Source organism: Falco biarmicus, chromosome 9 (assembly GCF_023638135.1).
Source record: "Falco biarmicus isolate bFalBia1 chromosome 9, bFalBia1.pri, whole genome shotgun sequence".
Lineage (NCBI taxonomy): Eukaryota > Metazoa > Chordata > Aves > Falconiformes > Falconidae > Falco > Falco biarmicus.
In genome coordinates, this window is record NC_079296.1 from 3,010,371 (window position 1) to 3,035,596 (window position 25,226).

Below are 25,226 nucleotides of genomic sequence, written 5' to 3' on the forward strand. Positions count from 1 at the left end.
CAGCCGGGTGCTGTGCCGGGTGCTGCGCAGGATGTTGGGTGCTGCCCCAGGCTCAGGGTGGGGGATGTGGGGTGCTGCCCCAGGCTCGGTGTGGGGAGCGCTGCCCAGAGCCACACCAGATGTGCAATGAACAGCAGCCACATGTGCCAGCAACCCCCGGGCATGCCTGGCTGTGGGACAGGGACGGCGAGTGCCCACCCTGCCCGGCTTCGGGAGAAATGACAGCGCACGCAACCCAGTTTCACATCTGTTATTTTTTTAATACTGTTCATGTCTAAAATGACCAAACCCAAGCCAAGCGCTGCTGGCCCCTTGCCCTGCCTTAGGCGGAGAGCAGGATGGCCCCGGGCTCCCTCGCCGCATGTGCCTCCTCCCCACCGGTGCTGGGTGCCGGCTGGGCACCCCGGCACTGCGGCCATGCTGCTCTGCACCCCCTGCCAGGAGAGGGGACTTCGCACGGCTCTGGTGAATGCATTTAAATAATAAGCTAATGAGCGGCAAAAGCAAAGGCATCTTAATCACGTCTCCTAAAATAGCAATCAGCAGCTGTTCCTCCTGCCCCGGCAGCGAGGGGGCCCTGCCCGCCCCGCGGCACTTGGCGCAGGCGAGGGCACGGAGCCCTGCAGCCGGCACCAGGCTGGTAAGGCACTCACACCTTTACGGTGACGGTGAGTCTGTGGTCAGTGCGGTGTGCAGAGCGGTGCTCAGGTGGGGCGCAGCACAGGCGGGTGCTCAGTGCGGTGGCATGGGGCGGGTGCTGCCATACCAGCGGTGGTGCAGACTCGGCTGCCTCCCGCTGTTGCAGGGACACAGGGCTGAGCTCCTCTCCGGTGTCCCCAGGAAGGCAACGCTGGACGAGCTGCTGGCTGTGGGGCAGCCCCATGGCCCCTGGGGCCACGTTGTCGTGGGGTTGTCGGCTGGGGGCTGCACTTACCACATCCCCTGCCCTGCAATGCCACAGGCACGGTGCAGCTGACTGGGGCACAGCAGACGGGGAGGGTTCTGGGGTGGGAGCCAGGCTCTTGCCGCAGCCCTGGCCCAGCTGCATCGGGGTGCCCCGGCTGGGCATGGTGGAAGGTGGGCGCAGGGATGCGGCTGGGACCTGGCCGGGCACTCAGACCACGAAGCGCAGCCCGTACGTCATCTGATGGCCGTTGTCCCAGGCGTAGAGCACCTTCTCCTTGGGGTTGTAGTCAACCTGTGTGGTGAAGGCATACTGGTTGAGGAAGGGCAGCCGGAGCTCTGCCTCCGTGTCCGTGTGCGTGTCGAAGGCGTAGGAGATCTGCCCTTCCTTCTGGCTGTAGGTGTCCACAGCGTAGAGGATGCCGCAGATGATGAAGCAGTTCCCATAGGCATTGCGCTTTAGCCCTGTCTTCCAGGTGGTCTCCCTGCGCACCGAGAGGTCTCCGGGGTCGAGTCGGCTCAGGACGATCACCTCCTGCTGCGAGTAGTCGTAGTCCACGGAGGGGTAGATGACCCAGAGCCCGCTCTCATCCACGGCGAAGTCAATGTCCGAGTGGCCCCTCCATTTCCAGGGTGTCGTGTCCTCGTACACCACGTCATGGAGCAGCGCCCAACCCGCCACATACCTCTCCTTCAGGTCGTATTTGATGATGTTCTTGGTGAAGGCGCGGTTGTAGTAAAAGGCCCCCCGGTACACCACGTGCCCAGTGCCGATCCAGTTGTAAGGCAGCTTGTAGAGGTTGCTCCAGCGGCCTGCGAGCGGGTGGGAGGTGTGTTGGGACACCTCGCAGCACTGGGGTCCCACACACGGTAGCCCAAGCGTGCTGTAAGCAGCAGGGGACTCATTTCCCCCTCACTGCCCCATGGGTGCTCCCCATCAGCTGCCCACCGCCCCAGGGCCCAGCACAGCCGGTGCTGCACGGCACTGGGTGCTCCCCCAGGAGGAGCCGGGGCCCCTGTGCCCGCTCGGCCACCAGCCCTCACCCTGCTTGAAGTTGTCGAGGCTCCTGAACTCCACCAGGCTGTTGCCGTAGTAGTAGTTGGTGACATAGATGCGGTCGTCCTTGGCTGCCGGGTCCTTCATCCAGGCTCCCTCGTTGCGCCCGTAGCTGTGGTGCTCCATGGGGGGCTCCACGGACTCGATGGTGCCTTCACACTCCACCTCCTTCACTGGGTACCGAGGAGGAGGAGGAGGAGGAGGAGGAGGACGAAGTCTTACCCCTGCCCCAGGCAGTCTGCCTCCTCCAGGGTGGGAAGCCCTTCCACACAGCAGGGCTACTGCTGACCCAGCCTGGCCACAGGTGCCCCCTCCCAGCCCCCCCCTCACCCACCTCTGTTTGGTGTTTCAGGGCCCCCGGTGCTGTCAGCCCCCTGCCCGAGGATGGTGGCGGGGATGACGCGGGCAGTGCTGCGGGCGGCCAGGGCGGTGCTGGGCACAGCTGTGGTGCTGGGCACAGTGGTCTCTGCCCGCATGACGGCTTGGGCTGGGGTGCCCTCAGCTGGAGGGGGTGGGGGGCCCCTCTCCTCCTGCCGCTCCGGTGCAGCTGCCCCCCTCCCAGGGCTCTCTGCAGGGGGACGAGCCAGGGGGTCGGTGCATTTGTGAGGGCAGCCCCTGGCCCTCCGCCTCGGTGGGAGGGTGCCCCCAGCCCCCCACACCCCTGCCCCACCCTGGGGACTCACCGCGGCTGCCAGCTGGTCCCTCCACTGTTCCCACCTGCCCAGCCTTGTAGTAAGTGATGCCTCGGACCACAGTTTGCTGATGCACAGGTGGCTTGGGCTTGGGCGTGGGCTGCGACCCCCCCCTGGCCTTTGCGTTATCCTTTTTGGGCTTCTCGGGCTTCAGCTGCTTCTCCTTGGGTGCTCGGGGGGCTGCCCTGTCCACCAGTGCCTTGCGGGTGCTGGGGTACCGTCCCACCTCCTTCTCTCGGCCGCCCGCTGTGTTCTGGGGGGCACAGCCCCGTCAGACCCCCACCACGCCAGGCAGCGGGTGCAGGCACCAGCCCTTGGCTGCTGGCTGGTGCACCCCGATGCACTCCTGGGAGCTGCCAGCCCCCGCCACAGCCGTGGGGGAGCATGGCTCTGCCCCACGACAGCAGCCCAGTGACACCAGCTGGGGCTGCGAGGGGCTGGGGTCGTGGGGGGTACCTGTGCCTTGGTCTCAGGGACGGCAGCAGCATCCTTCTGCAGCAGCTGGTAGCCCAGTTTGGAGATCTCCTTTTTGATGCTCATCATGATGTCGGAGTAGTTCTCGTAGCGTCTCATCTGGTTGGTGAGGTGCAGGACACTCTCCTTCATGAAGTCGTTCTCTCTGCTCAGGTTGGTCTTGATGGTCTGGAGGAGAGGAGAGGTTGGAGCCCCACTCAGGGAGCCCACACCTCCCCCAGATGGTCCCAAGCAGCCAGATGGGGCACACTGTGGGGATGGTGCCTGCTGCAGCTCACTCACCTCCTCCAGCGTGTTCATCTGGGCCACCACCTTGCTGATGTAGGAGTGCACCTTCATCAGGTCCATGCTGTAGAGTGTTCCCTCCAGCAGGTCCACCATGGACTGCAGCTGCACAGGAGAGCAGGGCTGGGGCACGGGGAGCTGGGGCACAGAGGGCTGGGGCACAAGGCTGGGGCTGGGGCAGGGCTGTGCAGCCGCTGCTGATTGCCCATGTCCTTGTCCCTGCTCACAGCCAGAGCGCAGCAACCACACTGCTCCATCGCCCTGTGGGCCTGCCGGGGCAGGGACAGGGAGTATGGGCTCCTGCATGCAGGGAAGGGGTCTCTGGCCCCCAGCCCACAGTCCCATCACATCTGCAGATACCTTGAAAAGCTCAGGTGCCTGCTTCTTCAGCTTCTCCATCTTCCACTCATTCTCACAGGGGTTGAGTGAGGAGGGGGGTGCGGTGCAGGAGCACTTGCAGTCAGCCCCCGAGCTTACTGTCTCCACTGTGTAGAAGTCCTCCACCCGCAAGCTGCCGTTCCTGACGCGGCTGCAGGCGTCCTTGCTGAGCGGCCGCAGGATGCACTTGCAGCGGCAGTCGGAGCCTTCTGAGGTCATCCGGACCTGGTCCGCCTCACCCAGCGCCTGCGGTGGGGCAGCCAGTAAGCCTGGTGTCCCACCCGGCCACCCCATGGGGCCCTGTGACCCCAGCAAGACAGCACGGCTGGCTCCCTCTCTGCTGCGTGCCCAAAGGTCTCCCACTGCCTCTGGGGCTCCTGGCCATGTCCTGAAGACCGTGGGGCATCGTCTGGCCCAGAGCACCCTGCACCTGGGTGACAGTGACAAAACCCAGGCAGCCACTCGCCCCCACAGCCACCAAAGCGCTTTGTACCCCGAGGTACTTTGGTCCTATTTCTGTTGCTGTTTCCCAGCCTCCAGCAAGAGCCGAGTGAGCAGGGACGGTGGCGAGGAGACCCAGAAGCGCCTCTGTTCCCCCACGCCCACAGCCCCAAGCCCACACAGGGTCCCTTGTTCATGGTGACATCCAGCCACCTCGGGGCAAGCTCGGCCGCTCCAGACTCCGGCAATGGCCTGAGGCACACATTCAAGGACTCCCTTGTTTCCACACATGGCCCGGACTCACGCTACGGGGCCCAGGGTGCTTTTTGGCTGCTTTCTGCAGATAAGAAACCATTCTCCCTCCATCTTTGCGTTGTGCTTGGGAACAAGGCTGCGGCTCAGCCTGCCCGGCGGGATGGGGACCTCCACCCCTCTCACCCCCTTCTACCGGCTGTGCACCCGTGGGGGACATCTGGGCTGGCAGGGAGCATGGTCAGGCTGCCGGGTGCCCTGGCTGCAGGGATGTGCCTGCCCCGAGCACACAGGAGGGTGGCAGACAGGACAGCAAGTGTGGTGACCCTGGAGGGTGAGGGCTCTTCCTGCAGGGACTCTGACTCACCCTGGGAAACAGAGCGGTGGCAGAGCTGGGAACCGAGCTCAGCCCCAGCTCTCCCATCCTCCCGCAGAGCACGGCGCGGCCTGGGAAAGGGCAGAGGCCCACGGGCCCACGTCCTGCTGCGGGCAGCACCCACGGCCACACAGGCACCGTCCTTCCAGTGCCCAACCGGGCTGACGTGCTGGTGGCACTCAGGCAGCAGCTCTCCTGGGCACTGCCCGCGGGGCAGGGACCCCCAGCTCCCCACAGCCCCCCAGCCAGGGCCAGGGGCTTCCCTTCCTCAAGCAGCAGCAAGACCTCCTGCATTTTGCATTTCAAAAAACCCTTTCTCCTTCAAAGGAAAACCAAGATCCTGCTGGCTGGGAGGAAAACCCCAGGCGGCTGAGAGGGCTGTAAATTGAACAGGATCTAATCAAGCTCTGTCTCGGCAGGGAGCAGCAGCGCTGGGAGCAGGACCCCCTCCCCAAACACGTCCTCTCCAGGCTCTCACATGTCCCTGGGCCCCCTGACCTGCCCATGGCAATGCCAGCACTTGTGCAAACAGGCAGGCCGATTCACAGTCCGGCCACGAGCTGCTGGCCCCTCAGCACACACCGGGGCAGCTCCCGGGCCCCCAGGCTGGGCTGCTGTCCCTGCCACGAGTTCTGTCCCTCTATGCACACGGCGCTGCACAAGGTCCCAGGGTGCACAGGCATCCCTGTGGGAGCTCTGCACGAGGTCCTGGTGCACACAAGCATCCTGTGGGAGCTCTGCATGAGGTTCTGGTGCACCCCATGGGAGCCCCACTTGAGCTCCCAGCCTGGGTCCCCTGATCCCACCAACGCCCCAGGCACTGGCCACCGGAGAAGCTGCCCCCGTGCAGCACCACCCACTGCCCTGGCGCAGGCTGCGATCCTGCCTGCCCTCAGCGCCTTCAGGAAGGGCTGCAGCTGCCTGTGCTGGAAGCTCATTCCCCCGGGATCCCGTGGGAGCGGCGGCCATTGGCCGCGTGTTCCCTCCCACCACCCTCGGCAGCGCGGCTGCGGGAGGCACGGCTGGCGTGGGGCCCCGCGTGTCCCGCCGAGGTGGGTGCAAGTGGCCCGGAGCTGCGCAGGCAGTGCTGCCAGCAGCTGCTTACACTGCGCCATGCATGGGGGGCCGCAAACGGAACCCACCTGGCTGCATCAGGGGGCAACCCCTTCCCCAGAGACCTCCTGCTTCCCACCGCTTCCCTCCTGCGTCCCAGCGAACGGCCCCTGGCCCAGGCAGCGGGCAGGCAGGCAACGGGCCAGGGGGGTGGGCAGCGGGCCAGGGGGGTGGGCAGCGGGCCAAACAGGCAGGCAGCGACCCTGGAGCCCAGCAGCCACTTTTGTTTCATGGCCATGCAGTGACAGACAAATCCACTCACCTTGGGTCAAGGTGTAGTGGGTGCGGGGGGCCGGGGGGGGTGTCTGGCTGCCCCTGCCCAGGCGCTCACTGCATGTGCCCTGCTGTACCACAGCCGGGGCAGCTGCCCACCTCCACGCAGGGTAGTAACATTAAACCTCATTCTGCCTTTTAAACGGCTTCCTTAAACAGGAACCGTATGTTCTATTTATACGGAAAGGACTATAAACAAGGAAGTCTTAAAAAAAAAAGTCCCCCCAAGGTCCATTCTGCCGAGGGTCACCCCACTTTGGTGCACTGGCTGGGTGCCCTCCATCAGCCTGTGCCTGGCTGCACCCCCCGGGCAGGGGCAGCCCGCACACCCTGGCACATGCGGACCCGCTGCCTGGCAGCGTGCGGGTGGGTCGGGACGTGGGGGCACGAGGCAGCCCCTGCCAAAGGCTGGCACACTGCACCAGCCACTCGGAGTGGGAATGTGACGGCTCCCTAAGAAACCATCCTGGGGGCCGCTGCAGCGCCCTGGGGGCTCCAGGTGGGTCTTTCCCTGAAGCTTCTCGCTGGCTGAAGACCCCAGCCCAGGGTGCAGGCAGGTGGGTGCTGCCCCTGCTCTGGAGCCGGGTGCCAGCTCTGTGGCAGGGCCGTGCACCCATGGCTGGTGTGGGAGAGCATCCCTGCACTTTGTCAAGGGTTTCCTCACTCCCAGTTTTACAAGCCGGGTAATTTTCCCAGCGCTGCCTGGTTTCTGGGACCTCTTGCAAGAGCGTCCATGTGAGCACTGAGTTTGTGCCATTATTTGGAGAAAGCGGGACCTTTGACAATGAACCTTGGCCAGCTTTTAGGCTGTTCTTTGATTGCTGCCAGAGGACTTGTCTTGGAGGAAAACACGCTGCGTTGATAAGCATGCTGCTGCATGGCGTGCCTCTCACACAGCTGCTGGAAGGCATGTCCCCATCACAGGAGGGAAACCATGTCACCCTCCTCTTCCTTCTCCTCCCTGGCTTGGCACAACACATTAAACACGTTCTGCAGCACGGGGAGCCGTGGCAGAGTAGTGCTGGCAGAGCAGGGCCGGGGCTGATGGTGGGCAGGCCCCGGGCGCTGGCACAGCTCAGGCATCCCGTGTTAGTCACGGGGACACGACCAGGCAAAGCGCTTGGGTGGCACACGAATGCCCACTGACAGGACCTCGCCCCAACGGCAAGAACTGAAAAACTCACCCTCAAGCACAGCCCTGGTGCAGAGGGAGGGATGGAGGTGGTGACGGCACCACGCGGGTCTGTGGGCTGTGGATCCCAGAGCCCTTCAGACAGCATCACCCCCGAAATCCTGCAGGATCTCCAGCGCAGGGCTCCCCCAGACATCACTCCCAAGCCAACTGTTGCCAACAACAGCTGCGTTTTCATCTTACTCCACCAAATGACTTGGAAAATTTTGGCTTTTTAACGCTTTGGTGATCCTGGCATCTGCACCCTTGCTCCCTGGGGGCTGCTCCCACCACTCTCGCCCTGGGCTGGGTCCCCATGTCCCGGCTCCAGCCTTGCCCGGGCACCGGCCCCGGGGGAGAGCGGCGGTGGGGAGGGCTGGGAGCGAAGGCCTCGGTCCCACGGGAGAGGCCGGCTCCCACGCGCTGCCGCCTCCCGCTCCCACGTTCCTCTCATCTCCGCGGGGGAGTCTTGTCCGGGCCGCGCTTTTCTGGCACGGAGGCGCTAATTGCAGAGCTCATCACGGCAGCGCTGGGCTTTGGGCACCTTCCAACCCACCCAGCCCGCTCGCGGTCGGACCCCCCCGCGGCACGGGGCGCCCCAGCCCTTCCCTGAGAGCATCCCACGCTCCGGCCCGGGCCCGGCGCGGGGGTCTGTGCCCGCTCCCCGGTGTCCGGGGCGGCCCGGCTGCTGCCCGTGGGGGGCTCGCCGGAGCTTCGCTGCCCCAAAAGCTGCTCCCGCAGGGAAACACCGTCCGTGCCGCTCAGAGCGGGGGCCCGGCCCGCGGGGACACGGTCCCCGGCGCAGATTGCGGTGCCGGCCCCAGCTGGAGGCGGCGGGGATCGCTCCCGCCCGCTCCGCCGTGGGACTCCCTCAGAGCCCGCCTGGGCACGGCAGCGACCGCTGCCGCCACCGGGGCCCCCGCCCCGGCTCCGCCCGCCCCGACGGCCCCAGCTCCGCGGGGTAGTGGGGGGGCTGCCCCCGCCCGGTCCCGGGCACCCGCGGGTTGGCGCAGCGCCGGCCCTGACCCCAGCCCCACTCCCCGGTGTCGGTGCCGGTCCGGCCGGTGCTTACCGTGGCGGCCCCACGCGCCGCGGCCGGCGGCGGGAGCAGCAGCGCCGGGAGCAACAGCGCCGGGAGCAGCAGCGCCCGCATGGCGAGAGCGGCGCCGAGCGCCCGCACCGAGCGCCCGCTCCGCCCGGCCCGGCCCGGCGGCGGGGAGGAGCCGCCCGCCCGCCCGCTCGCCTGGCCCGCCCCGCCCCGCCCCGGCGGCTGCACCGGCCCCAGGAGCGGCGCCGCGGCGACGGGGGGCGGTGCGGTCCCGCCCGGGCGGAGCTGGCCCGTGCCCGCCCCGGGGCCGTCCGGGCTCTCCCTGTACCGGGGCTGGCCACTGGCCCGACGGCGCTACCCGCTCCCTCCCCGGGCTGCCCACTCCCCCTCCTCTGCCAAGGGGGGTGCCCCGGGCGGGCTTGTCCGGGCGCCCCCCGGTGTCTCCCTGTTCCCCCGTCCCGGGCTGCCCGGTGCGCGTCCCGCGCTGGGGCCGCCCCGTCCCGCAGGCAGAGCTCCGGGGCTCGGTCGGCAGGTGCCCCCTAGCGCCCCGCCGCTCCCGGTGCGCCGGCCGCAGCGAGGCGGAGGGGAGCTGGGGGCAGCCGCCGCTGCCGGGGCGGGCCGGGGCGCGGAGCCCACCGGGGCGGTGCCCGCGGGGAGCGGCAGGGAGCAGCCCGCAGCGCGGGGAGGGCGTGGCCCGGCGGGGAGGGGCGTGGCCCGGCGGAGGCGTGGCTGCCCCGCGGGTACATCCGGGCGGCGCGGGCGAACTACGCTTCCCGTCGTGCCTCGCGGGAGGGCGGGGCGGCCCGGCCCGGCCCGGCCCGAGCGCGGCGTCCGCAGCGGCGGCTCTGGCTGTCAGCAGCGCCCGGAGCGGCCATGGGGCAGCGCGGCCGCCGGGGCTCCTGAGACCCGCCGCGCCCCGGCCCGCCGCGGCCCCGGCGCCGCCATGGAGCTGGAGCCACCGGCAGAGCTCCCGGAGCCCCTTGCCGCCGCCAAGGGGCCGCCCCACAGCGGTGAGTGGAGCGCGGGGGCTCGCGGGGCCGGGGGAGGGCGGGGGCCGTGGGGGGGGGGCGGCAGCGGTGGCTGGGCCGCGGTACCGGGGGGTTCCGCCTGCCACCTCGGGGCTGCCCCCAGCGGGCGCAACTTTGCGCGGCCGCGGGGCACAACAAAGGGCCGCGCTGTCAGCGCCGGCGGGACGGGGGCGGCGCGGGCGGGGGTCCCCGGGCTGCAGCGGCCGCCGGGCTCCGGGGGTTGCGCCCCGCTCTAGCACCACCCCACACCCCCCCTCCACCCGCGGAGCAGGGGGGCCGCGTTCGTACCGAACCGCGCTACGCGGCCAGTGGCACCGGGCCGGGGGCCCGTGCCCCGTGGAGCTCGGCCCGGTGTGCAGCCCCCGGCCCCTCGGCCTGTGTCCAGCTCTCGCCCTCGGCGGGCGCCGTGAGACACGGGCCGGCGCTGCGGGGGCTGTCCCCGGTGGCGCGCCGTGCAGCTCGCCCCGCCGAGGTACCCGGTCCCGTCTGGTTTTTTCCTTCTCCCCTACAAAGGGTTCGCGCAGACAAAAGACGCCGCTGCTCAGGCCGCGGCGGCGGCACTTGGAGGCACCGGCCTCCCCCGCCGCGCGGTGCTGGCGGGCCCGGGGCCCGGCGGGGCCGGGGTGGCTCCGAACCGGGGCCCTTTGTGCGAGGCCGCGGCCGGCGCTGCCGCCTCCCTTCAGCGTGGTGCCCGTCGGGTGGATGCTTCTTCCCAACCCGGATACTTGCAGAACTTTCTACCTTAATTTGGGAAGCGCCTGTTCCTGTGGTGCGTAACGCAGCGGTAGCGATACTTTGAGTTTACTGTTTCCCCCCTAAGATAAACGAGGGGAATCTGCTTCCTCAGGTCAGTTTTAAGAGTTCTTTGCGTGTTTCGAGTAGCTGTTCGTGGGACAGACGTTGTATCTGCGGCTGCGGTTTGCCTTTTCAGTGGGTGATGTAACAGCCTTTTACTACTTTGCCTTGAAAAATGTGAAATACTGGCACGGTGTTGAGACATTGCTTGACCTTCAGTCTTTCTAAAGCTTCGGCTGCCGGGGGAGGAGCAGAAAAGGTTGCCTTGGTATTTTGTTGGTTTATAAAATATCTTCAAATGGTAATGGCAATTGAAGACTCTTAACCTTTCCTCTTTTTAAGGAAGATTCATAGCACTTTTGATACCTTGAGCTACAGTGTCATCACTCTTTACAGAAGTGGTTAAAATGGTACGATGTTATATCTATATACACAGGAGATTATATAGAGAGGTATATATAGAATTATATCCTTGGTGGCTGTGTTAAAATCATTAATGAACTTAAGCTCTGCACGTGGCTTCTGCGTTAAGCCACAGTAAACTGCCATAAGTTTATTGGCATCTTCACTGAAAGAAGCCTTAGAATAACTTTGAAGTGCAGTTGCATGTTTTCATTTCGGCATTTACAGGCAATTGCAGCCTCATGATTTGAGGGGGCATTTGACATTCTTGTATTATAAGATGATGGTTTTCCTTTACCAATCTGAAGTACATCTACATCCCCTTTGATGCGAGAAGCATATTTTGTCATCAAGTGAATCAATGGCAATGAGTAAAATGAATTCTTTCTAAAAGTAATTTCATTACGGTGTCCACTTTTCTTGCACTACTGCCAATTATTTCTCAACAGGGCCCATTTCAGACTGTTTTCCCTATAGCTTCAGTTGGCATTTTTTTACTCTGAACGAAACATGATGGCTTTTAGATGGCTCTAATTGTTTTAACTAAAATAGCAATAAAGCAGGCTATCTAGAATTAAGGTAATTTTGGACACTGTGTAGCACGCTCTTGAAAGAGAGATTTAAGTATCAGGAAACTGCTTGAATTTTGTGCTCCCTTAATTATCAGCGTTTCAGATAGGTAGGTTACTAATCTGAATGAACCAGGGAGAAGAGGAAAGCTGTAAAAGTGCAAAGAATGTAAGGTTTTCGAAGAAAAATCCCACTGATTGCATCCCTTCCCTTTTCCACAGTGCTCTCAAACTTTACTGGCGCACAACTGACATTTTTAGTGGTTCTTTATGCTTGATTGCTTTGCCTCTGATGAGATAAGCCTTTGCTTAACAAAGACTATTTCATTGATATAGTTAGGTCTTAGTTTACTTGCTATAAACATTTCTTTGAAGACTTAGAAGAAAAACAAATTGAGTTGTCGAATGGCAATGCTGCTAAAAGTCAAATGTCTCTGAATAAACAAGAAGCTACAGTGTTATTTTGACTCAGTATTGGCTTTTTGAATGTGGATGGCTCTTGCTTTTGTAAATAATAATAGATAAAAATACGTAGTAGAATTCTGAGTTTGGGTCTGTGATGGGAAATAAGACTTGTAACTTAGAGGATTTAAGTTCTTCCGAATTTGATGGGAAGACTGGGAAAATACCTCTCGGTATAAAGTTGGAATTTGGTATTGATGGCTTCTGTAGATCATTAATCAGGAAAATGGGTTTATGCATGCCTTTTGGTACTAAAAACAGGGCTAGCAATGCATGTTTAGCAGATGCAGTGTGTGATGTGACACTACAACAGGATTTTTTTTCTCACTTTGCTATAAAGCAGTATGGAGATACTGTATTATAGAAAATGAGGGAACTTTTCCATCTAGAAGACTGTTTCTTGATTGCTGGGAAGCAATAGTCATCTTTCTGTCCTGTCTCTGGCAAGTCATTGGTGGTATTTTTCTTTGGGGGGGTGAGAATGTGCAAGCGTTTTGTTGAATGACTGTTCAACTCTTACATGGTGGTAGCTTTGAACAAATGCATTTACACTAGCATTCTCCGAGAATGAGAGCACAGTTTATCCTGTTGATATACCGGCTATTTAAATAAAGCCTTCAGCAGTGTAATCTGGTAATTCTAATGAAGTAATTTACATAAAGAATTGGCCCAGGGTTTCATCGGATGGTTGCTGGTGAGCTGAAATGCATTCTTTCCTTCCAGCTGTATTAAACTAGCCTTTTGATCCTTCCCTTTTTTTTTTTAGCCTTTAAGCCAGAGTGGTTATCACTTTGCAGAGTTAATTGAGAAAGGGAAGTTGAGGGACAAGAGGACTCTTCGAGGTTTAGCTTTAGTCTTAATTACAGTTCTAATTACCTAATTAGAAGGCTTCCAGATTTTTTATGTTGATAAAAATGGTTCTGTACTGGTTTTCTTAAAAAGAGGAAATGCACCACTGACAGGTTAGCTTCAGTGAAGTTCGTTACAGGTAAATGATTACCAGTACCTTATCTTGAAAGCAGTATATGTCTGGAGTATCTGAATTCTACTCCAGTTCTTTGATAAAGAGGTTGCATTTACAAAGGGTGGACACCATGTCCTTCAGAGAGCATAAGTTGCATGTCTGCCTTCCATTGCCTAATCATCCCAGTTACAGGCTTGTATAGGCGGTGAAAATTAAACTTGGTGAAATGTCTACTAGTGTGAAAGACTGATTATTTTTTAAGCCCTTTTTCCCTTTGTGGATGCGTCAGGGAAAAAGATTTTTGCCAAGGCTCTAATGCCAGGCAGACTACAAACTGGTGTGACCTTGCCTGGAAGCCTCTCTTAGCTGAAACTTGATGGAAACCTGAAATATTCTTCATGGAAATATAACCTGGAATTGTGAGGCCCTTGGGACTAAACCTCAGAATTCTTTTGTCATATAAAACAGCAGGAGATATGAATTGCATGGCGGTACATGTTTCTGAAGGTGTACGTTGTGCTCGGGTCGGTGTGGGGGGTTCTCTGTGCTGTTCGGTAGCCAGTGAGCGGGTGTACTCATTCTGAAACTGTAAACCAGCATGGCGTGCCTGTAAATGCTAGGTTTTCATCTGTGCCATCGATGCAGGCTCTGGTGCTGCTGAGAAGCACAGGGTTTATCTGTGGGAGTGCTCAGATCCTAAGGCCAAGTGATTAAATTATGGCTGTTGTGGTTGTAGTAAAAATCTGAAAAGAACTTCTGGTCTCTGAAAGTTCTGCCAAAAACCAAGACATCTTCCAAAAATCTCTTCATTCAGTCTCACAGCTGTAACTTGACTTTATGCTGTTTGGCAATACTTACAAAGGATTATTCCTAAGTATATTGTTACTTTAATGTCTTGCGTAGACTTTTGCCAGGAGACTCTATATCCTTTACAGCTGTTGACAGAACAGGCACAGAGATGCCCTTTCCATGGAGTGCAAGCAGTGATTATTCTTAACTGCAAATGATTCAGTACAGCATTGCCTGTTACTGGGGGTTTGGCTCGAGGTGGGTCAGAGTCCCACTGAGATCAGGGCTTATTTTGCAGTGGAGTGTGAGCGCTGGTTTGATTATTAAGATAGGCTTTTTCCAAGGTTAGGTCTGGGTGCCAGTTCAGCAGGCGCTGGGGCTGCTGGGCTCAGCCTGCATGGACGGAGCAGTTTGGGCACTAAAAGAACTTGGGTTTGATCTCTGCATGTGACTCTACCTTACTCAAATCCCAGATTTGTTGAGAGAGTTTCTGTGTACTTTTATAAACCAAAGGTATTTTTTTAGGGGCTAGATTAATACTGAACACAGACACAGAGCATCCAGCTTCTTCCAGCAGGCTCTGTTGGGGCAGTGTTCTTTGGTAGGGGCTGGGCAGGGTGCTTCTCCCAGACCAGTAGAGCTGAGCTGGCCTTGGCCACTGCAGTTCTGTACCCGTTTCAGTGCACTGGCATATTAGCTTAAAGCACCTGTGGAATGGTCACGAAGGCTTGAGTCTTTTCTACACAGCAGCAAAGCTAGAACTGGTAGCAGGAAGAGCTTTTCTTGGTAGCATTGTATAAACTAGTTGAAATTATAGCAGTTGTGGTAGAGCTCTGTGGTTTTGTGATCCTCTCCTGCAGCTCAGTCAGAAACACTCAGTTGGGTAACTTTTTTGGTGTCAGGCTAATCAACTTTGAGCACCTGTAAGAATTAACTGGTATTTTATTGGTTACACTGTCTGATTTTAAAGGATGAGTCTGTGCTAACTATGCAGTGCTTGGAGATGGGTTTGAAGATTCATAGAGCTCTGGAGTGGGTTTATGTGCGTGACCCTGGGAATTCACAGCTTAGCCTCATTGTTGCTGTCTTGTTAGAAATTCTTGGTGCTTGCCAGCCAGAATGCTCAGAATGCTCTTTGAGCTTTAAAGTTGTTTTTTCTTGAAAGTGTGTGTGCATGCATCTAAAAAGAGGAGAAACCCAAGCTCCCACCAGAATGGGTCTCTGATGAGCCTGTTGCAGTGTTTTACCAAATGGAAGGAAACTGAGGAAACGTGTGTTCAGTGTTGGGTAATACTTGCTACTACCAGTTCGCAGTGGCAAGCTAACAGTGTAGTTGCTCAGTGCCTCCTGCTTTGCTTGCTGGCTTTGTGAAGCTTTTCCTTGCCCACCTCTATTTTCCTGCTTACCTGCTACATGCTGTGTGGGTCTGTCACCTTAACACTTGAGTTGACCTTTAGTATTTCACTTTGATTTACTTAGGGCCTCTGCTCAGTGAACTGTCCCTATTGCAGGATGATATCCATAAAAATGACACTTCCTAGTCTTGAAAAAATCCCCAGGCCCATTGGAGACATGTGAAAAGGACACCCAGCAGGAAGAGAGGCCCATGGCTTGAAATATTCATCAATCATTTTCCTGGCACCAGGAAACCAATCAACTCTTCTAAGGGGTAGAGTGTAATCAATCACACAATGTGGGAAACGGGGATTGCTGGCCCTACCAAAAATGTTCCTTCATGTTGACAGAGGAAAAAAGTCTTGTGTTTGTACTTATTCACAAGTAGTAACTTATGCCCTTGGTATAAAGGACTCTGTCTGTTGTGAGAGACAGTCTGTGAAGAAAAGCATTTAATGTTGTATAGGCAACTTACGCTTGAACTAAAGATTTTGTTTCCAGTGATATTGGGCTATGTTTTTGTTTTGAGATTTTTTTCATTACTTTTCTGTAGCTGATAAGTAAAGGTTTGTTCCCTGTTCCCAAGCCTCCATGTTCTGTAAGCAGCAAGTACAGCAATGTGATGTTTTTATCTAGAGGATCAGAATTTCAAAGTCTTGTGCTTTCTTCATGAAACAATCTTAAGTTTGAGATTAGCTTTTATTGTGAACTGATACCGGGGAAGAAATACACATGTGGATGCTTGTCATCTTCTGTCTTTAACTTCTGTTTAAAAAAGTATATAGGTTGCCCAATAGTAAGTTAATAGTAGTTGTCAACATCTATAGGATATTTTATTGTAGCAAGTGGATGGGGGGTTATTTGAATTCCTATTTTTGAGTAAGATGCTATAACTGGAACAAGGGAGTTAAGTTTGTTCTTTCTATGGAAACCTCTGCAATAGCTGTTACATAAGAAATGCTATAATATTTATGGCAAAATAACTGGCAAGTAGATTGCTAAATTCCTTTACCAGGAAAGCATTTCTTGCATGCCTGGTAGGAGAAAAGAGGCATTGAGCTAATGGCCCTAATGAGCTGTGGCTTAGTGTTGCTCTGCTGATGCCTGATCTGAGTGTGGCTTGGGTAGCCGTGGCTAATTGCAAGGCAGGGCTAACCTGGGTCGGCTGCTGGCCAGCTGGGGGGGTCTGGGTGCTGGCTCTGGTGCTGTGCTCTGCTATAGTGGGTGACTTGGCTGCATGGTTTGAGTGCTGTGTCTGTTTTCCTTTTCTATTTCAATAGTTATGGAAACTTGAAACAAAAGGTGTGACTTTAGGATGTTTAGCACTTTACTCCTTGACAAATAAACCGGGGAAGTGCCAGTTTTTCCCTGGTGGTGGGAGGCCAGAAGCCTCTGTGGCAAGAACCTTTTGTGCACCCACTCCCACATGGGGCTTCACCACCAGCTGGGAGACCTGGGCTGGAGAGCTGGGCTGGCAGCTGCTCCTCGGGGCAGAGGCTCTGTGGGGTCCCCAGGGCTTGGGGGTGGCCGGGGGGAGCCCCAGCCTGGCTCGAACTGTGGGCAGCCTACCCTGACAGGCACTGCTGGCGGGGCAGGGGGAACGCCAGCTGCCTCTGCGCTGCCTTTGTGGAAAAGGTGTCAGGACTTCAGTGGCTCGTGTAAGCATTCAGTGCGCTTTCCTGGCATGTAGCAGCCTTCTGCCAAACACCTTTGGAACAACAGTTCCAGTTCCAGTGCATCCTGTGTCTGCCCAGAAGGAGCATTTCCAACACTTAAAACTTGAAAAACACTGCATCTGAAAATACTCCTGACTTCTTTTTCTAACTTAGCCAAATCCTGGTGTTTAATAGACATCTCTAAATGACATGGTGGGGTGGTTTACTGGGCATAGCAAGGCTCAGAGCTTGTGAGTGTAGCTGGCAGGTGCTGGGGGTGAGCCAGCAAGCCCTGCTGCAGTTGCCTGAAGTATTAAAGATGGCTTGCCTGCAATGTGTGTGTAGCAGTTAATAATGAGTAAGATTGCCAGCTGCTCTTAATGCTGAGGACAAAATCCCCAAATCCTGGTTAGTAATTAAAAGCTTTGAAATGACCTTGAATCTAAAGCTGTCTTGAAGTAAACTTAAGACTTTTCTCCATTGTGAAAGAGGTTAAGTACAAGAGTGTACTGTGCTGTTTGGTAAAATGTTTCATGGCAGTCTTTGATCTGAAGATCTGAAATAATCAGAATGCAGTTGAGGCACAAAATGGCTGTGTGGAATGGTTGCGAGTACATATCTAAAAAAAAAAAAAGTAAAATGGCCTATGTGTAGAAGTAACCAGAAAATAAACTGCATGCTCACACCTTGGAAATTTAATTTTCTTTTAGAGACTTACTGTAATGGCTTACCCTGCTTAAATATCCAGCTGGATTTCTCATTAATATCTGTTTTTTTTAAAAAGCAAACTCCCTTTTTCCATAGTCAGTGAAGGTACAGAGTTATTTGTTGTTCCATTAGTGTATGAATTTGAACAGCTTCATGTCTACTGTCAAGAGAGGATCATTGCTGTGGGTTGTTGCTCTGAAAGGGTGCTATTCCAGCTTTGCAGCTTTCTCAGGGAGCTGGTGGTATCTTTGGGGTTTTTTCGTAGTTCAGCATTAGTCTGGTCTAAAATGGTGCTGAAACCTGCTTTCTTAGGCTCTTTTTGAGCAGTTGCTTTTTGGGTAGAGCCTTGACTATTAGGAGGTTTGAAACCTTTTCTTAGAAAAGTTGTTCTATTTGTCAGTAAGGAGGGTAACTCTGTCGCTGAAAATGATAAACTGTTAAGGCTAAGCCATAATGTATATACCTAGATTTCTCCTATATCTAGGAGGTTTATATCAACTTAAGTACCTGCAGCTTAAAAATGGAGGATTTTCAAGAACTAAGCTTAAGTGAAATCTGGAGCAGAGCAGAGTTAAGAGTGCCAGGGCAGTGCTAGAACCATTTACATCCTGGTCAGTCCACTGAAGATCAGGTCACACTGGGATTTTTTTTTTTCTTTAGTAAAAATGCTTTCAATCGTGGACAGGGTTTGTGGTTGGGGTGGGGGTGCAGTAGGCTTGTACTCAAATGACAAGCCTTACCCCAGACCGCTGGCCAAGCAGAACATGGCCATCTGTGAAATGCAGCAGTGATGGAACAGTGGGGAGTGCCCAGGTGTGAGTACTCTTATTCTGATTTTTAGTGAGTAATGTCTAATTAACATATGAGGCAAGAACTCGAGTCTTTGGTTTGTAAGAATGAAGATGCTAAGTGTTGAGACAGTTGTCAGAGCAATAATGTGAGGACAGATGTGTGCTGTGGTGGATTTCTGCCCTGTGGAGCCTTGCAAAGGGAGCGCAGGAGTTCCCCACCTCACAGGGCAAGCTTGGCAAGTGCCACAGGAGCAGGGCGAGGGGATGCTAAATCACTCCTGGATTCTGGCAGTGCTGCTGGACACTTTATCTCTGCTTGGTTTCATGGATAATTTTTACTTTTATTCGTTCAGTGGAGGTACCTCCACTGAAACAATGCCAGTTGTCTGCAGCAACTTGTTCTGTTCCTTGCTTAAATTTGAGAACACTGTCAAGAAAAAAAGAGGCTATATTCTTGAGGGTGTATATATAGTGGTTAATTGCCATGCCTATGTCTTGTCCTCCCTTGGCCAGCTGGTCTGAAGCCTCCAAGAATGGCCCTGTAGAGAGGGAGCAGTCCTGGTAGCACTGATGCCTTCCTGAGGACTGCCGCGCTGTGTGGATGTTGCAGCATCCACCTGCGGAGCAGCAGGAATAGAAGCCCTCGATGGTTCTTACCGCAGGGATTAAAAATTAAGCTGCAGTTTTAAAAACATGTTAATATTTGTTGTGACTTTCAGCTGAAAGTGTGCTCTGCTGGTGCTGAGAGGCTGTGCAGGTGGGCATGCTGCAGGTCAGGGAGCGGGAAGGCTCACACCATGGATCCCCAGCAGATGCAGTGAAGTACCGAATCTCTTTCCTCACCCACACACAAGACTAGCATCAGCCTGAATTGCCCCTTAAATGAAATGTTGCCTGACTTCTAATTTGATTAGAAGAATGAAATCATAGGCTTTCTGTAGTGCTTGCTTTGTGCTCTCGCATGCTGAGGCGTTCGGGAGAGAGCGCAAGTGCCTTATGAGCAGTAGCTCCTCTGCTTCGGTGATGGTTTGTTTGTAAGTGGCTCACTGGTGAAGTGTGCACACTGAAGTGTTGGGCCTGCCTGTGGTCTCTTGCTGTGAGTGTGGGCTCCTGTTCGCTGCTGGGCAGGTGCCCTGGGTGTGCTGGCTGTGGGCTTAGGGTGCTGGGGTAGCTCGGGGGGGCCTGGCGAAGTGTGGCCAGGAGGGGTGGCAGCCCGCTGGTGAGCGGGGCCTTCCTTTTCTGAAGGGGATGGGGAACAAGCTGTACACATACGAAAGGGAGATGCTGATACGCTTCCCATCTCCAGCTGTCAGTACAGTGGGAGATGATTTGCTGGAGAGGTAATTCCTTTAAGCTGTATTTTTGCTGCTGCATAAAAAGATGGAAAGGTAAATCACAGCTACCGAATGGTTACCCTGGTTTTGAAAAAAATGTATAAAACACTGATCTTAAAACATCCTTTTCTGCTCACCTAGTAGCTTACCTGGCTTCAAAAGGAAGAATATAAATAGATTTTCCTCAGATGTATGTAACCATTACTTTAGCATTATAAACCTTGTAATTGTCTCTCTTAAAACCTGAGATTAAAAAAGCAAAATTGTGTTGCCTTTTCATGGAATCTAGCAAAACGGGAACTCCTGTATATATTTATAAAGTTAAACTGTAAATAAAATTTCAGATTGCTCTTCAGAGAAACAGTGTATAATAAATTCACTCCAATGATTTTTTCCCATTGAGAAGAATGAGAGCTTCCTTCTTTAAAATGCAGGTATTTTTCCTGTATTTAAGGTGATCTTTTTCCTAGTAAAAGTGGAGACAAATATCCACAAATATCCAAATGTTAGGAATGATGCTTCTATCCTTAAGAGTATTTTCTAGCTGTCAAACAAGCTTCTGATGTGCTTTTTCAGATGGTTAAATGTGTATTGCCACAATTAAGAGCTATTAAGAGATGTGGCATCCTGCAAAATGAGATTATAGCAGTAGACAGACATGGCTGGAATGAGTCCAAGGAGAAGTGGAGTTGTTCCTGGAATTGCAAGCAGCAGGAGCTGATACAGTTGGCAAACCTGGTAGACAGCAGGCATAGAGGTAGATGGGGAGAAAGAATCAAATTTCCCTCCATTCTTGCTTGTATGTAATCCCAATCCCTGGGAGGCCAAATGCTTAGTGTAAGATTTTCACGCCAACAAAACCCAAGATGCTGGTGGTATTGGTAGGTCTGAAAGGGCTTAATGACTGGAAGACTGTAGATCGTTGAATTTCATGAGCAAGATGCTTGAATCGATAATGGCAGGAAAACACTTGCAACAGGGTATAAAACTGCTATTCCATAACAGGTGTTGTAGTTGTGGCAAGCTGTGAGCACTCTTTGGCCCAGGTAACTAAAGTTGCAGTGTACTGGCTGTTTTTAATCTGTCTTTGCGGGGGGAAGTTTGGGGTGCGCACTGGCCTGGCTGATGGGAGCTCGGACACGGGATGCTGTGTTGGGCTGTCTGGCATCTGCTCTCCTGCAGCATCCCACACCTGCGGAGTGCCTGCCCTGCTCCCTGGGCATCCCACCTGCGCAGGACACTCTGGGTTGATCCCTTGCCTCTGAAGGACAGGTCATGTATTGCAGTTGAAAGCATTTTGTGGCTCATGCTGACAGGTGGCCTGTAGGAAATGACCTCACAAATGGAAGAGCAACAAGCACAGCTATACCTGTGCTGACACATCAGCTGTTAGGCCCATTCATTGATTTCGTCCTCATGTGATAAGCAGGGAGAGCTACAGCTCTGGTGATTGATTTGTAGAACATGGAATATATCATGTGCCTAAAACATGTCACTTCTGTGTACTGAAGCATAAGACTTGCAGGTGTAAACACAAATGCCAACAGTAGTTCTTACATGACAGTGAGCAGATTAGTGGCTGGACTTGATACTAAAGGTCTCTTCCAGCCTAAATGATTCTATATTTGCTGCAACCCAACAATCTCATTTCTTAACTGAGCCTTATAGGAATGTGCTGTACCCAGATGTAAAGCTTTCCCCCTCTAATGCTGTTTTGATGTTGATAATACATACATTCAGTGGTTGATTGGGGTGATTCAGTGTGTCTGTGTACATGTAGTAACAGTGAGGAGGCTTGTTTCAATGTGTAGTGCTTACACCTAGTTTTCACATTCTAGGATTCTGTCAAGATCCTCCCACAGAGCACGATTCATCCACTAGTAAGTACTAGTTAGTCTTCTCATCTTCAGGCTAGTGCAGCGAGCCAAGTCCTGGTAGGCATTGGCAGTGTGCAGCTGAAGTCTATTAGTTAGAAGCTGTAATACTATCTCCCATAATTAAAATGTGAAGATAAATGCTGTTAAATTAATTAACCCTGAGGTTAGGGGAAAAAAAGCTGTTTTCAGACTTAGCACGTGTCAGGGCTTCTCCAGGATCCCAGTTTGTCAGTGCTGTTCAAGCACAAGCTGCTGAATTCAAAGGGCATGTTATGTGCTTTGTGGCGAAAGGGTCCATTTGCTGTAGTGCTGCTAGCCTGGCACACCAGTTGGCATTGGCAGCCACTCACCTCTGGGAACACTGGCTAACTTGCAGCATGATTTCTGGCACACTCTGTCATAATATGTTATTACTTACCAGTACATGAGTTGACATCAACCCAGATTAATACTCTTAAATTTATCAGTGACATCTCTCTGCTCTTGTATAATACCAGTTAATTCTGTTTAATGTAGGTAATTCTAGTGGAATTAATAGATGGCTTTTGTTATAGCAGTATGCCTTGTGTTGTCTAACACTTTATCAATGATCAAAAAGCAAATAATTTCCACAGAATGACTGTGCAATTGATCTTTCAATATTGGAATAGACTGGGCTGCCTAGCAGGCAATATCCTATTCAAACAAAAGGTGCTCCAGGTAAAAAAGATGCAAAATCTCATGTCTAGGGACAAAGACAGTACACTTGTGACATGGGGCACTGCATACTGCAAAGTGTTGGCTGTGAAAGATAGAGGTATTTGTGACTAAGTGCCTGCTGTTGCAGTGCAAGTAGTAAAAAGCACTAACATGGTCCTTCAGAAATTGCAAGTAGGTCTCTTATGTTTGCTGCCTATCTAATACTGCCAGTGCTGCATTGGAATGCTGATGCTGTAATGCTGCATAAAACCCTGATGCTGATATCTAAAACCACTGGAACTGGCCCAAAAAGACTGATGCAGCCTAATACTCTTGGCTTATTCGCTTATCAAAAAGATTGAGAGTAATTACGCTGTTGAATTACAGCTGCAGAGGGAACATCTTGGATAGGAAGGGGCTCCTAAAGAGAAGACCCATCATAAATAATCAGACTGCAAACTGAAACAATGAATTCAAATTAAATACAAGTTTGAATATAATTATTATTGGTTGTTACTTCATTTTGTAGGCTTTTTTGGCCTCAGGTCAGGCCAGAGTAACTTTTAAAAGCAGATGAGCCATGTGAATAAGGGAAATACTGTACTCTGAAATCCTAATTTGCGTCTGATAACTGAACGTGAACACATACTGTGGTACTGATGAGCTGCCTCAACGCTTAAAAGCCCACCTTCAGGGATTGTTTAGTATTTCAGAACATGTAATCTGGGTTCTGAATAAAATGCTTTGAAAGTGAAAGGACTTGTCACCTAAAAGATTGTAAAACACTTTACTGTTGATCTGTGGAGAAAGGTTAACCTAAATCTCCATTTACAGGCAGAGAAACTAGATGTTTTAGTAAGATGTGTTTTTAGGCTCAATTATTGTGATTTCAGTCCCCTCTGAAGGAATACCCTGCGCACCTTGTGGAGCTCTTCTGATGGCCTGCGCTAAGGGACTGAATGTCACTTCATTTGGGACATGCCTGGAGGCATTCTTCATAATTATTTTTCTAAAAAGCTTTGCTTCTTGACTATGTACAACGTTTTCTCATTTTTAGTTTGAAAGTCTAAAATAAGATGCCAAATGTATATACCCCCTTTAGAGGGATGAGTTGGCTGCTGCAGTTGGCTGAGAGCAGCCCTGGTGAACTTTGCTGTTAGTAAGTGGTGGCTCCGAGAGCATGGCCATCCACATCACCCCTTTTTGCAGAAGAAGAGCTGCTAAATCTCCCGCTGAAGCTGCCATGGGCAACTTTCAAGAAGGGCACTGCATTCAGTTTTGGAAAATGCAGGCAACTTTTGGGAATCTAGCCCGTAACGTATGTGGTGAAGCTGATACTGCAGCAATATTAATCTCTGTTCTGCTTTGATTTTTTTTTTTTCTGTCTCAGGAGGCATTTCAGGAATCCTGTGACTTTTGATGGCATCAATAAATCAGATACCATACTGACAGAATTTTACTGGAATGTAAACAGGCATTTGAAATAACAATGTCTGTACAGTGTTTATTGAGGAATACAGCGCAGGTATAGCTCTGTAAAATACATGGAACATTAAACTGCTGTGAATGTTCGTTTACTCTCTGTTATGCTGGTAAGCAGGAACTGTGATTGTTTTCAATATTAATGAAAATAATTAATCTTTATCATGAGATGACCTTACTTCCCACTCCTCTTTCCAAGCAGCATGTGTTTTCAGCGTTGGGGTGAGACAAGAAGCTGTACCCAGTGTAGGGGAGGGGGGAGGAATGTCTCTGTATAGTAAAATTTAGCTGATAAGGGATAATGAATTACCTTAACCTGCCTCTGCTGAGCAGTAGCTGTTCTGGGGAACTGCAGGCTGGTCAGCCCAGTCTTGGTCCCTGGGAAGAGTATGGAGCAGATCCTCCTGAAAGATGTTTCCAGGCACTTGAGGGGCAGGAAGGCAACTGGGAACACTCCCCATGGATTTACCAAGGGGAGATCATGCCTGACCAGTCTCGTTCCTTCCACGATGAAATGACTGGATCCCTGAACGAGGAGAGAGCAATTTTGTAAATTTACCTTAAGCAAGGCTTTAGATAGCTTTTCACCTACATTTGCTCTGCTACAAGGATGATATGGCAGACTAACTGCTGTCTGTTCAAAGGGTAGCAGTCAAGAAGAGTTCAAATGCTGACTGGTGGCTGGTTATTCTGTGGTTGTCCTTGGGAGTCAGTATTGGGGCTGGTACTACTTAGCAATTTCATCAATCACCTAGATGATGGGATGGAGTACACTCATCAGACTTGCAGCTGACACTAGATTGATACTTTGGAGGGCACGGCTGCTGTTCAGAAGGGTCTCTAACTTGAAGGAAAGGGTTGGTTGAAACTTCAAAGTTAAACAGACAAATGTCAAGTCCTGCATCTGGAAGGTAATAACCCCGTGTAACAGTACAGGCTGGGGAGCGGCTCTGCGGACCAGACCGGGGGAGCCTGGTGACTCTGAGTCAGTAGTGTGGGCTTGTGGTGATGACAGCTCATCATGTGCTGGCTTGTGGATAGCCAGGGGGTCTGTGGGACATGGTGGAATCGCATCTGGAATACTCTGTGTGGTTCTAGCCCTCCTGGCAGAAGACGGGTTGAACTGAAGTAAGCCCACTGGAGAGGAGCTGAGGTGGCTGGGGACTGGAAGGCGTGACAAATGCAGACAAGCTGAGGGAATTGTTTAGCTTGGAGAAGAGAAGGCTAAGGGGGGGATTAACAGGCAGTCATCCAGTTTTTTAAAAGTGTTTATAGGGAGGAAAAAAAATGGAGCCAGGCTCTTCAAAAGTACATGGCAGAAGGCAGATACAATGGTAAGGAGTTGCAACAAAAGAAATTCCTACTGGGCGTTTTTGGGAGGGGAATAAAAACTTGGTGGAAGTGATGCAGCCCTGGAACAGATGTCCATGGAATCTCCATCCTTGAAGAGTTTCAAAGCTTGAGTGAACAGACCCCTGACCAAGTTGATCCAACCTAACAGTCTGCTTCTTGTGCAAGGTTCATCCAGAGCTGCCTTCCAACCTGGATTATTCAAAGATGATAAAAGTATAATTCTACTGAAAGGTCTTAGGGATGTTACTGCTATCTCGTACCTGGAAGTTCCAATGCCTCAGTCTCAGCTTTTGGAGGGAGAAGTCTATAATCCTGTGTTAAATATCTGCATTTATTCAGGGTCAGAATTGCTATTTTTAGCATGCATCTTTCAGAAAGCCTTTACTAAAATGTTATCCAATTTACTGAGATTTTACTATGCAAATGTCCTTCTGTTTGCAACCCCACAAGCACTGCTGCGTTTTTACCAAACGGATCCATG

At 53.3% G+C, this 25,226-nt stretch overlaps 2 protein-coding genes across 6 annotated transcripts in view; one reads left to right on the forward strand and one right to left on the reverse strand.

Annotated features, from left to right (window-relative positions):
- Positions 1–239: 239 nt before the first annotated feature.
- Positions 240–25,226, reverse strand: part of OLFML2A (olfactomedin like 2A) — a 51,250-nt gene continuing 26,263 nt past the window's right edge. Inside the window, exons 1-8 of one of the 2 annotated variants that reach the window (XM_056351384.1) lie at positions 8,488–8,613; positions 3,772–4,035; positions 3,409–3,516; positions 3,109–3,294; positions 2,644–2,905; positions 2,295–2,528; positions 1,948–2,133; positions 240–1,716 (exon numbers count right to left, since the gene is read on the reverse strand). In XM_056351384.1, coding sequence (XP_056207359.1) covers positions 1,115–1,716; positions 1,948–2,133; positions 2,295–2,528; positions 2,644–2,905; positions 3,109–3,294; positions 3,409–3,516; positions 3,772–4,035; positions 8,488–8,568 — 1,923 coding nt within the window. In that variant the 5' untranslated portion in view covers positions 8,569–8,613 and the 3' untranslated portion in view covers positions 240–1,114. Of the gene's footprint in view, positions 1,717–1,947; positions 2,134–2,294; positions 2,529–2,643; positions 2,906–3,108; positions 3,295–3,408; positions 3,517–3,771; positions 4,036–8,487; positions 8,614–25,226 lie in introns of those variants that run through there. The other variant, XM_056351385.1, reaches the window with a different exon arrangement.
- NR6A1 (nuclear receptor subfamily 6 group A member 1) overlaps positions 8,567–25,226 on the forward strand; it is a 98,502-nt gene continuing 81,842 nt past the window's right edge. For all 4 annotated transcript variants that reach the window (XM_056351382.1, XM_056351383.1, XM_056351380.1 and 1 more), the window contains exon 1: positions 8,567–9,473. In XM_056351382.1, coding sequence (XP_056207357.1) covers positions 8,567–9,473 — 907 coding nt within the window. The remainder of the gene's footprint in view (positions 9,474–25,226) is intronic.